This window comes from Ascidiella aspersa, chromosome 3 (genome assembly GCF_963924565.1).
Source record: "Ascidiella aspersa chromosome 3, kaAscAspe10.2, whole genome shotgun sequence".
Taxonomy (NCBI): Eukaryota; Metazoa; Chordata; class Ascidiacea; order Phlebobranchia; family Ascidiidae; genus Ascidiella; species Ascidiella aspersa.
Genome location: NC_139449.1, coordinates 13,203,288 through 13,216,740, shown reverse-complemented (window position 1 = coordinate 13,216,740; position 13,453 = coordinate 13,203,288). Strand labels below are relative to the sequence as shown.

At 35.0% G+C, this 13,453-nt stretch overlaps 1 protein-coding gene across 1 annotated transcript; it reads right to left on the bottom strand.

The window, feature by feature from the left end:
• Positions 1 to 4,085, bottom strand: LOC146160284 (uncharacterized). Its single transcript, XM_083384750.1, has 3 exons — positions 3,901 to 4,085; positions 1,700 to 1,843; positions 1 to 489 (listed from the first exon to the last, which is right to left on the bottom strand). Exons 1-3 carry the CDS (start codon positions 3,999 to 4,001, stop codon positions 330 to 332), a joined length of 405 nt encoding a protein of 134 aa, XP_083240876.1. The 5' UTR covers positions 4,002 to 4,085; the 3' UTR covers positions 1 to 329.
• Between the last annotated feature and the right edge of the window lie 9,368 nt (positions 4,086 to 13,453).

Genomic DNA, 13,453 nt, shown 5'->3' with positions numbered 1-13,453 from the left:
TGAAGATGGCAATAGTATTTAATATTTTCAGTAACACCAAGAAATGGCGATTTATGCTCTGATTAGTTATAGAAACACTGTTATAAGCCAACAAATATGTAATAACAGCTCAACCAATCTGACACTTAATCGTAATTCGACAATGTACAAAAAAGTCAAAATTAAAGACAATATTACGCGTTTAAATTTTCGCTGACATAACACTGAAACGCGTTTTCTACAAGGTAAACCAGCAAGTAAGGTGTTTTTACATTCAAAATAGTTTAAATAATTGAAAAGATTTTAAGTCACTTCTGTGAAGGATCTATCCAATTGTTTTTCAAACGACTTCAACTGATTGAGCATTTATTGACAGAATCCTTTATGGCATTTTTCTTTGGATTTGTTCCAACTTGGTCTTTAGGCAAGTATCGTGTTCCAACACGACGTTTTTCCAACTCAGCTAAGCGGTGTGCAATAATCAGGTGTTGTTCGTTGTAATCAGAAGATCTGTAACCAGAGCACAACTTGTTGCTAAACTGTTTATAACAACCCAAAACAGGTGATTTATGCATTTGTTTTACATGCTTTACTTTCACAGGTTGCAGCAGAGTAGCTTAATTACAGGTACAGTTTAACCAAATAGGCTACTATATAAATTTTGCTGTTAATTGTTAATGCAGTGGTTCTTAACTTTCACTAGTTGTTAATTTCATAGATACATGGGTTATATTAGCTTTTCTTTGTGTCATAATTAGGGCGAATATGTTTTGATCTAAATAATATAGAAATTTTGGCCTACAAATAATTTATTTTAAAAAATGTTACCTGTTAGAAATACATTTATTTAAACAACCTAATGCTGTTGCATTACTCTCTTGGCGTTGTCAACCACGCTTTTTTAAGTTTTACTAACCACCGAACACAAGTTATTTTTTCGGGTGAATGCAAAATTCCTATAAATCCTTAGTTGATATATCTGTCATTTTTATAAAGACGAACACCTTTAAAAATGCCAAATTAAAAAAATGTGGTGTAAACAGACGTAAAAATGTTGATAAAATTGAACGACGAATTTCAAACCATGACTACATTTTTTTATTTATTTTGTAAACGATTTATTTTTTATTTTATTCTATTCTGACTTGAAATAATTTTGACAAATTTTGACCTAACATGTATCTACGTTTAACTAAAACTTTCGACCAATATACTCCAAAGTTCTATACTGCTTGAAAAACAAGATAATGCTGCTGTACGAGGGATTTTTCGTTAGAACAGGCGTTTTTAAGTTATTCGGTTTGTGGCGTCCGTGTTGAATGACCACAATAAGTGCTGAATTTATTGCCTGTTTAAAAGCGTCTTGAATTTAGGTTAAAAACCATGGTAATATATGTACGGTACCGATATCTCATTCTCACGTTGCTTTATCTTTATCAGATAATAAATACATACATACGTAATAACGCTAAAAGACAACGTTGCAAAAAATCACGATATACAAAAACTGGTGAATATCCTATAATATTCTATAGCTTTCACACTGAAGTATTTTGTCTAGTAGTTCTATATTAACATTTAACGATATGGTAAAAGTTACAAAAAGCAGCTAATACAATGTGAAATAAAGATTCATTTTAGTTAGTTTATTCTTTAATCTGGTTTGTTGGGGTTTGATAAGATAATTAGGCTAAATAGCGATCATTGAATTAAATCTTACGTTGTGGGGATGTTTTTTTGATTTCGTTTTTGTTCTCGCACAAATCTGTACTCATCCAAAGGCATGCTGTCCTTCCAAGCAAGTAGAGTAGCGGATCTTGGATTGGTGTGGTGAGATGATGTTCCAAGTCGCATTTTTATCAACCTTAAAATAAAGAAAGAATAATTTCAATAGTAATTTTTTTTGTGATACTAGGAACCATCGCACATTGTCAAACATTAGAACCGTTGGATAGATGTAAACAAAATGTGTGTTTTTATATAAATGTTGAATATATTTGTACTAGGGATTTCCGATACTATACCTTATTTTTGGTTGAAAAGCATCGCTAAAACAAGCAAAATTGATCAAATTGAACGTTCAAAGGTATGTTTCAGGGGTAAAAGGCCACAATTCGCTTTAGCGTTGAGAAGTTTAATTGCCACGAGTTATTAACCTCTCATATGTTTGATAAATTATTTGATAAATATTTCAAAGTAGAAATTCCTGCTTAGGATGGCAAATCGGCGAAATTTCTATATTTAGTTGGTATCGTAGGACTATCGGCACCGATAGCCCTCTAGTATCAAACAAATACCAATACTACACTGCTTGGCATTAAGTATCGACTCCAAGCCGATTTTTGTTTGACAAGTTTTCCTAAAAAATGCTTGAATAAACGTTGCTGAATGCTTATTTAAAAAAACATATAATTTAAGTAATTTTGAAACAAACTCGGCTAACATGCCATTAGCGCTCCCAAACTGTAGGCTACACCAAAGGTCTCCAATATAGAGATATTATCCATACGCTCGAAACCCATGCAATATCTCAAACACTGCTCTCCCATCGGGTATATATGGTTAACCCAAGTGCAAACCGCATCAAAGCCTAGGTATGATGTACGAAGGGTAGGGAAAGGTGGAGCAAAACGGATCACTTGAGAAATAAATCTTATTTTCTAAGTTTAACAAAATATTTTTTGATGGACTAGCATAACAAAGGTATCCCCCCTGTAGGTTCGAAGCCGGGTTGGAAACGACGTTTCGCCTGTGCTGAAAAGTACAACTGAAAGAAATATATGAATAGATTACTATTTTTGCGCGGGGTGAAACGGCCCCTGGTGGGGCAAAACTAGCTCCACCAATAAAATCTCATTTAATTGCTTTGGTACGTGGAAGTGCCGGATCAAGGATTTTTGTCATAATAAGGCGGTCATAATATTTTTTTCAGACATAAGCTGACAGCGTGATGTTACAACGTGACGTCATAATTTAAGTAACTGTATATGGCGTTTGGCTGAAAAATATTTCATTTCACTAGGCCTAAACACTAGAAAATCAAAATAGCACAATGCGTAACTAGCATATCGTATCAATATAAACGTTAAAAGGCTATAAATAGGTTGTAAATAAACTGCCTTTAATTATGTTTTTTTATTTGCTTAATTAACTCATTAGTATTGAAACAAGTACCAGCCTACCTTTACTACAGGAGATTTAAATTTTTGACTGTCCAGCCTTCCTGAAAAGCTGTTATTAAATGTAAAATAATGAAAGTAATTTTATTTCAGTTTTAAAATTCCTTGCTAATAGGCCAAATCAAAAAACAAACAGCATAAAGCTTGAAGTTTTGGTACACTAGAAATAACAAACTACCTTATGAGGGATCCGTTTTGCCCCAACACTATGCATCGTATGACACCCTGATTTCTTATCTCTAAACTTCTGAACTCCAACTTGGTATTAAAAACAGGACCTTTTTTAAACTTATTTTTTACCTTTTGTTAAATAATACTAAAAGTAAAGATTACTAGAGAAATATTTTTCTTTCTCTTGTTGGCTGGACTGATTTTATGCAGTAAAATCCGTACTCAATTCTCTCTAAAATGGCGACATTATACACTTACACAGTGTATAATATACACAAATAGTAAAAGGTTGTGAGGATGTAGAAACTATTGTAATATAATGTTTTGCTAAGTATACTGATGTGTTAGTTTATTATTGTCATTTTTGAAGGTTTAGAGTCCCTCGGGTTTTATAGGGTGTTATTTATTTGGCCTCCACCGAATTTGTTTTATGTGCCAAAATACGCGATCCGGCAATAGTGTGAACATGTTACGAACGGCAGCAATTGTCTTAGTTAATATCCGATTGAAGTTTGGCCTTATTATTGTAACATAATCGAGTAATTGTAAGGAAAATGTTTCAATAACTTACTCTTCGTGTGGATCTTGCTCTGGTTGAATCGAAGCCGGATTTGAAACGACACTTGGAGGCGGTTGAGGCGACTTTGCTGGAATCGATGTATGGATAGACATTTCCGACTTTACTTCAGAGCTTATGTATCCTAAACTAATATATATATAATCTGTATCTTTTCTGATCGACGTTACACAATAGAGAGTGAATGCAACTGAGAGACTGTAGCGTGTTTCGCGAAGTGACGATCGTACTTGCCTCGGGCTACACCAACACGTAATGTCACGTAAACTGGCTGGGTAGGTTATAAGTTTGTTGTAGGCCGTTTTCTCAAAGTCAAACATATGTAGGTTGCACTTAATTAATCAACAAACATTTACAACTAGCACTGCGTAATTCTGGCAAAAAAACAACAAAGAAACTTAATTAGAATTATGCGGAGCGGAACAGATGGTGATTAATTATGTGGATATAATGAGAATTCATCATTTCCTCACTTAAAATCATGCCAGCTAAAATTTAAAAACTCTTGGTCGAATTGGATATAACAATTTAAAGCCGACAAACTTTATGAAATAGCTGTATTGGACTTAAAAAAGGCACAAAAAGCAGCCAAAGTTTATATAGATGTTTTGAACTTAAGAGAAGCGAACAATCGGTGGCAAAGGAATTGATAAGCGTTTCTCAATACAACCAACAAAGCAACCATACCTAAACCTGAATAATATATATAATATATTCTGTAATACCAGAGTAGGCTATTAGGGACAACGACATAATAAAGCATATACGGCTACGCAGTAGTAACAGAAGAATAAGTTCTAAAAATCGAAATTCGTCTTATATTTTTTAGATTTCTTTAAGGCCTAAATCAGGGGTTCCCAACATTTTTACACCGTGAACCCCTTTGAAAATTTTGAGAAATCAATGGCCCCCTATTTTTTTCAACCTTTTAAATATACAGCAACCGACAGTTAAAATGATAAAATGATATAATTTATACGACACACAATAAACAAAGATAGTACATTAAACAGTTATTTCATATTCAGTTAATGTGATGATTGAGCTTGTTTTTGCTCTGATTATGTCTTAATTACTGGTTTAGTGGTGAAAAGAGCCAGCCGTATATCATATGGAATATCCAAAACACTGCGCTGTTTTGTCTTCACAAGTAATTCATTGTTGAAAACCCACATTCACAGCGATATGTTGATGGGAAAGGCAACAGCAATGGTATGACCATTTTACTTAGTTTAGGGTATGAATTGGTTAGTTTTGCCCAAAACGTGGTACTGTGGCACTCGTCGCTACAAAACTTTGTCAAACTTAATCTAATATTTATAAATGCATTTGCGTTTTAAAGGAACGTATTCCGTCTTTAAAATATAAACAAAACTTAGCTACTAAACGGTAGTTGTGAAAAAATCATTTTTTTAAACTAATTTAGTGATTACCAATTTTTCGTCTTTCGCTCGATTAATAGTCTTTGCAGTATGGCCATTGTAACGTAGGTAACAGATCAGCAACTTAAAACCTAAGAAGTTGAATGCATTTTGCGCTTTTCTGTGCTTCGACCTATAATTTTTTACGTGTCCATCAAGCAATGTACATATATTTTATTTGTGCTTAATGAGTCATGTCTCCCTCTAATTCTAAATTAAAGTTTGCATTTGAAACCAAATAGCCACATTTTTTTCTTTAAATCTTCAGTTGAATATTTGCGCACGGCTCCCAACGTAGTAATATTAGATTTCCTATGCTTACTTGTTAAATAGCGTACCAGAGTATGACGTCATATTGTGTGTATGTAAGACTCTTAATTTGGACATTTTTGCAAGGATTTAACTGGCAACAAAAGGCCCTCTTTAAGTTACATACTTGCTGACGTCACGTTATAACGAAATTTTGTGACGTCACACTTAAAAGACCACAAAAAATGCTATATCTGTTGCATTGGTTCCCCCCATTGGAAAATATATCGTTCAACCATAATTTTAATTTCTGCCACAGTGGCGCATACTATGCTCGGATATATTGAAAACACTGTCCTAATTTGGTAGATTCGCTGCCTTTCAACATTATTTGTTTGGTTTTAAAAGCAAAAACGCATCAACATTTTTGGCGCAATAAAGTCGTTTTATTTGCAACGTTTTCTTGAATCGCGTTGTTTATAGCCTTTAAAAACATTCAAATTTATGCAGGCGCCCGTGCTACATTATAACTTTGGTTTTATAAATGCAGCTAAAACGTCTGTTACACTGTAAATTAGGCATCTGACAATAAATATATATGATAATTATAAAATCATTTTGTTTCCTAGTTCTGTTGGTGTGGTCCGTTCACGTAGCCCACTCAAAGTTGTTTCATACGACCTTCAGAAAAATGAAAAGGTTGACATCCCTGATTTTTAGGCCACAGTTTGACGGTTTCTTATATTTTATTGAGCTCCGGAAACTTTATGTTGAATTGATCAATTGTCCTGATTGTTTTAAACATGCAGTAATTGAGTGCCAATAAAATAGGCCAAGTTACAAATTTGTGTCATGCTAACTTATAGGTCATAAATTGAATTAAAAAAATGATAAATACACATATTTAACCTCGATAAAGCAGGTAATAATCAAGTGTCAATAGGGTGTATTTACCGCCGCAAATTTAAATGCGAAATCTGGAGGCAGTGCACGCCTCTCTGCTGTTGTGCATGTTGCTCCAACCAACATACCAACATCAGGCCTAAACAACTAGAAAAATTTTCGATTTAATAGTTTGCGTATTAAGCACATAATATTGGTTTTCATATTGTTTGAAACTACAGATTTAAAGCCTGTTTTAACAGTGATTGCTTGGACCTAGCCATGGTAGCAGGAGAGCTAGTGCCTCGATTACCTGCCAAAGCAAAAGTTAAATCTGTACCGCAAATTTCACGTTTCTATACCTAAAGAGTGCTTTGTTTTATTTTTTCTGTTGCGTTATTCATATTAAGCGTTCACGCGGTCAAAATCATTGAAATACGCCAAGAGAGGCAGCGCCAAGCCGCGCCTCTCTTCAGATCACAAAAGTGCCATACACTGCATTATGCGTGCCTTTTTTTTTCGCAAATACTCTCGGAAAACATAATAAACGATTTAAATATGATTTGAGGCATGCCTCAATTGTGACGTCCACGCAATGAAACCCTTTTTTGTCAAGCTTGAATGCCCGCATAGTGCGTGTACAATGTACATTGACTTCTTGTAGTGTAAAGCTCTAAAGTTGAAGTCATAAATATAGGCAGACCTGATGTAAATTTAAAAGTTTTGCACCAGACGAATGGACAAAAAAATAACACGCAACTGCACAACTTTTAAAGAGCTTGGTAAAAAAGGAGTCCGGATGTGTGGCTGTCATAGGCGTACCCAGGGGGGCAATGGCCACCCAAAAATTAATAAATATTGTACTCTTAATAATAATTTGTTTTGCAGCTTTTATAAACAGTAGCCTACCACAACAGTCGATCACAGGCATGCCACACCTTCAATTGTCATGCACTGTTACGTCATAAAACGAGTCATTAGTACGTTTGCTATATTGATGTAGTTTTACTACTCTTAAGTCATCTTGTTTTTGCTCTCTGAATGGTTTTTGTTTATTGCGCTAAAACTCAGTCAGTTGCTGCTCGAAACGGTTTGCGAGCTATTTTTTTGGTTTTCAAAACGTAGTTCATACAATGGCAAAAGCTAAACAAAAAAAGTTCAAACTTTTTTATTTTTATTAGTGCAATACCGTTTTTGTGGTTGTTACAGAAAAACGTGACTCAAAAAATTTGTGCCTCACCATCTATAGGAACCTCAACGCACGTCACTGATAGTAGGCTATGTTCTTATTTATTACAAAAGCTTGTCTAGTTAGTCTATAACAGCGGTTCTTAACCGGGGGGCACCAAGCAATTCTTAGAGGGGCGCGAGCTCTAAGTTAAATTGTATGCAATGATTCTATGGTTTCGTTTGGGTTTTACACCACAAAGTTTTTAATGTTTTGGTTCCAAAAATAATCACCCTACTTATAACATGTAATAGAACCAACGTAACTATGGAAAAATTTTATCGCTGGGCTGGACGTATTGTGTGGCGAAAGAGTTCCCTGGAATGTTTTTTCATCTAAACTTCTAAAGGAATAGTCCGTTACACATAGCAAGTATTTCGGTGTAGCGAAAGTAAAGGCCAACACAAGAAAAGTTAAGACGACCACAGAACATTTCGACTAGGGATGTTTTTATTTACTGTTTGATTAAACTGCACTTTTTTGAGGAACATTGCAGCATAACTTGCGTCACAACATGCAGTCAAGCAAGTAAAGAAATCAGCGCTGCGAAGTCGGACAGACTTGTTTTGCTGTAGTCAGACTCGAGTAGGACTGCCAGAGTGCCGATTTCGACGTGCCCAGTAGCGAATTTAAGACCGCAAACTGTAAATTGCAAAGGTGGAATAGCACATTGTGGACAATTTTCCAACAATGCATTTAGATCAGGGTTTCTCAACCGTGGCCCTCGGCCCCGGAGCGGTGATTGGGGGGCCACGGGCATAACTCTTAACCTAGGACCTAGGTCATAGTATTATATAAGTTCTTCCGTTTATATCGGGTAACTGAAAACAATATAATTTATTCGTTTTATCGCGAAAATTTGGATTAACGCAGCCTATCGCTGTGGCGAAACAATCACTGCGCTGCTGCTTCAAATGCAGCAATATATGCGGCGTTGGCGTTTTTTTTTCGGCGACTAATTACTGGCCGATAACCTTCGCCAAATCATTAGGTGTCCGTCAAATGCAGTTGGGCAAGCAACTAACGTGTAACGCCAGGTACAGATATTTCCTTAAAGGGCGTTAAGTTGCAAAATAAGCATTCCATTGTAAAACGACAAGTAAAACAAGTGAAAACACGTTTAGTACAATGCTAGGCATTTTTATGAGCAGGGGGGCCACGAGAGTTAAGAGCCTATCCAAAAGGGGCCACAAAGCATAGAGGTTGAGAACCACTGATTTACATGAATCCTATGATGGTTAGATGAATTCTATGACACTCATCAAACTTGATTTCTAAATATCCACCTTATTTTAGTTATGTAAACGAGTGAAGTACCGGCTGTAGACAAAGTCAAACATTTGGCCGGACTAGGGTTCATTTTTTAACCTTTTTTTACTCGGGTAATTTTTAACTGACCCTGCTGCCAAGGAAAAAAAAGTTTTCCAAGAATTGGAAATAAATGTTTCAAATTTGCCAGGAAATAGCCTGAAACAAATCCTATCGTAAAAATAGGGTAAATTTCGAACTCTTATTTTCAACAAACACCGCTATAGTACAAAAACCAAGCTCAGAGCTATTAATCAATTTTGGTACAGAGAACCGAAGTACAGTTTAAGAAAATTGCACAATGCCTGTCTAATCAGAGCCAAATTGTGAAGAAGAGCTGCTAAAGAATCAAGGTGGTCACACTATTATTATTGGGTTATGAATTATGATAGATATTGTAAAAATAAAGAAAAAAAATGTAAAAAACAAAAGTTTTGTGCGTTTTAAAATTTCGGACTATCAATTTGCACACAACTGTATATTATTTTAATGCAAACAGCTTGGACCAGGTTGTTGGGTTTGAGTCATATTTTTATTGGAATACGTTAAAAAAACTTTACTAACATCACACAAAGCCCAATAGTTTCATTGATATTAGTTGTATACATTCCGTGGCCTATACTAGCTAATAATATTACTGTTTTGTTAGGCAAATAAAATTGGTAAAAATTGTTTAAAACAATTACTTGAACAATTGCTTGACTGGCTTTTAAGGAGAAAATACAACAATTTACAATAAATAAACCAACCATGCATGCAATACCTTTACCAAACTAAAATAATAAAAAAGTTGCCACAATACAAAGCATGTCTTTGATCAAATGGCGTTGACGAGAGCGTTAAGTTAGAAATTGTTTTCCAATGAGTTGGTTCCTAATAAAAAGGGCCACTAACTGACTAAATTATTAAAAAAAAAACAATATAAAATAAAAAAATCATAAATGTAATAAAAATCATCAATGTCAATATTGAGGGAGAGATTATTGCTTTAATAAGGTACAAAAACTGAATTCTATGACAATTATTATTTTTTTCCATAACCATGTAAATTTATGCCAAACAAACACCTTTTTTTTTACTAAGTTATTTTACAATGCACTATATACAATGGCAAAACGTGAAGAAAGAAAAATAAATACAAAAAGAGCTTTGCAACTTTATTTCTTTGTGTCATTTTTTATTTTATAGTCCTTTATGGCTGCCTTTATTGCATCCTCAGCCAACATGGAGCAGTGTAACTTGACAGGTGGAAGTGAAAGCTCTTTGGCAATGTGGGTGTTCTTAATTTCTCCAGCTTCACCAATACTCATACCTTTGATCCATTCTGTTGCAAGAGAGCTTGACGCAATCGCAGAGCCACATCCAAAGGTCTTGAACTTTGCATTTGTTATCTTCCCATCATCATCAACTTCTATCTGAAGTCGCATCACGTCACCACAAGCTGGAGCTCCAACCAAACCAGTTCCAACAGACTGGGACTTTTTGTTCAAGGTTCCAACATTACGGGGGTTTTCATAATGATCGATTACTTTCTCATGGTATGATCTTTGGTTTATTGCCACCAGACCTCGAAATTGAAAGCTTAGCTTTTGAAGAACACCAACGCGAAGAGCAAACATTTTTAATCTTTTTATAAGCTAAAAGGAGTAAAATGAAATCAGTCATTTCACTTTTATTTGATACACAATGGCATGAAATCCAAACATTTTAATAATATATTTTAGTTGCCTAGTTACATAACTGTGCCAGGTGCTTATACTGGTGCTTAAGTCACACATTCAGTTTTTCGGTCACACTCCCATTTACCACCCTGTAGTGCAAATTTATGATTAACTTTATTACAGCTGAACAACTTAAAGCTAAACTTTTTGTCTGTGCAACATCCAAAACTGCCATTTTGACCAGAAGCCCCTTAACTTATTGCAGATTTTAGATTTGAGCCTATAATCTAACATTTAGGCTAACAAGCAAAGTGAAGGCCTTTTTTCAGGAGCCAAAATTATTTTCATGGCTATATAATTCAGTCATGTGCCAGTCTCATACTGCATGCTAGATGTTGAAAGGTTAATTGAATATCGGGTGCTTGTCTAGAATCCTACCACAGTTCAACGCACAAAATTTACGTTAGGGTGCGAGTTAGCGTTTGGGTGTGGATGGGTCAAGTACTATTATTTTTTTTATCTAATAATACTTGACCCACCTAAACCCAAACACTAAGCCGCAACCTCACCAAAATAATGCTTGCTGTGGTAGGATTCTAGACCAGCGCCGAATATTGCTTTACATTTTTGATTATACGTAGAGATGTTTAATGATATCAGATAAGAGCCGATAGCCCGATACCCAATGCCAAGTGGTAGTTTCTAGGTATTTTCCAATACTAATGCGATATAAGCGCCAGTTTGAAAGTAAGGCAGATCTTAATAAGATCTCTGTGATGCACAGCCGAAATTTTAGGTTGAAAGGGTTCATCAAAGGTCAAAAAATGTACCCCCTAAGTTGCGCCCAATACCAAAATTACTCTTAAACAGTTTAAATTCGTCTATTTGAATAGCATAAATTTTGAATAAGTACTTTGGATTACAATCCTACAAATTTTTTTTTGCAGCGCTGGTCTACAATCCTACCACATTTTTTCAGTGATAAAACGAGTTGTCAAAAATGAAATTGCAAGATAGAAATAAATATAGAAGAATAAACATAATAATAATACTTGACCCACCTGAGCCTAAAAGCTAACCCGCACCTTTAGCACAATATTGTGCATTGACTTAGACCTGCGGCTCGGGCTTTTACGCAAAAAAGTTTGTTGACGCTAAAATACAGCATCGTCATGTTAATATGTTATGTAAAATAATTTAATTTGCTCGCGTTTACCATCCACACCTACAGAATTTAATAGCAAAATAAAAATTATTATTTTCGATACAGAGCTATAACACTAATACAAAAAAATGCTCCATTTAAAATAATAATTACCAATGGAGCATGTTAAAAATATGTTAACACTTTTGGCGTTCACTTTTGTTTTAGTAAACAAGTAAAAATAAAATAATGGATGCAATTTTTAATAATTTTATAAGGGATATATTATAAACTTTCAAAAATTATATTCAGCGGTTACCATATGTTGTTTCTTATTATTAAAACAATTTATTATTATTTCTTATTATTTTTTTATTATTAAAAAAATACTAGCAAAGTGTTTTCAAAGCAGATTTGGTTTAAATCTCTTTGGGTTTTACCATTACAAAATCGGTAAAACACTCGTCAACGAATTTTTACTTTATTTTCTCAATGAGAAGGCAAATATTTTCATTTCAGGTGTAGCTTTTGCGCTGTTCCCAAATCTGTATTTAGTTTTTTTTCCAGCCCATGAAATTTCCAAGGTATCATCGAATTTGTTTTGCCAGAAAATGGCATTTAAAACAATACATTTGTGAGGACTACTGTTTTGGGGGCTTAAAGTCGGCTGCGGATAGTTTGCCCCTGTTTGAGGCTAGGGTGGGTTTAGAAATTAAATTGGGTTTAAAAATATTAGGGGAGTTAGTGATGAAGTTTGCGGTGAGCTTCGGAGTTAGATAAAAAGGATAGGCTTTATTCTGGCCTTTAGGTTTTTTTATATCGCAACCCCCAGGTTGGGAACCACTGTACTAGATTAATTTGGAAGCATGCTAGCGATTAATTTGGAAGCATGCAGCGCTCGACATCATACAACTCTTACAACTGTGGAGTAAATGCCCTCGCAACACGTTCGGCAAAATCGGCTCGATAAAATCAATGTGTCGAGCTCGCGCAATTTGTTGTGTGCCCAATGCGAAACGCCTCTTCGGTTGCAGTTTAGCCAATTCGACCAAATAAAACTCAAAATTTTTCGCGCTTCGCGCGACCAACAACACCTATCACTATTTTCCTGTTTTCTTAGTGATATTTAATTGCAAAATGTCGAAATATTTTCATAGGGGGGCGCAAGGCATGAGAAAATTACCAAAGGGGGGCGAGGCTGAAAAAAGGTTAAGAACTACTGGACTAAACACAGCGGAATGCATCGATGTATGTTGTAAGAAAAATGTTTGCTGACTAGAAAGCAAGATATTTTTGGAGCAACCGGGACGCCGTGACAAAGCCCCCAAAATCGCGACTGTCCTACCTAAATCGGAACGTATAGTTAGCCTACACAGCTGTGATACCGTACATGGTCTTTATAATGTGGAGAAAATTACTTGGTTTTGTATATTTTACCGGCAGGACTTTTAAATCATTCCGTCATTGTAAAATTCTTGTGACGTACTTTCGTAGCTTAAATGTTTTTGTTAAATCGTTCGCCTTGTTCGTCACTAACCGCACCAGGGATGGGAGTGCACTTGACAATGCTCCTCTCAAACTTTATTTTTATAATTATTTTAACAATGCAGCAGCATTTTTTAATTTGAATTATGTTTATTGTTATGTCGTAAAC

What these genes read in the sequence shown, in the direction of transcription:
- LOC146160284 (XM_083384750.1), bottom strand. Translation starts at nt 4,001, where the DNA reads ATGTCTATCCATACATCGATTCCAGCAAAGTCGCCTCAACCGCCTCCA. An exon ending in GAGCAAGATCCACACGAAGA is followed by an intron (nt 1,844 to 3,900) that starts GTAAGTTATTGA and finishes CTTTATTTTAAG; the next exon opens with GTTGATAAAAATGCGACTTG. An exon ending in CAAAAAAACATCCCCACAAC is followed by an intron (nt 490 to 1,699) that starts GTAAGATTTAAT and finishes CTCTGGTTACAG; the next exon opens with ATCTTCTGATTACAACGAAC.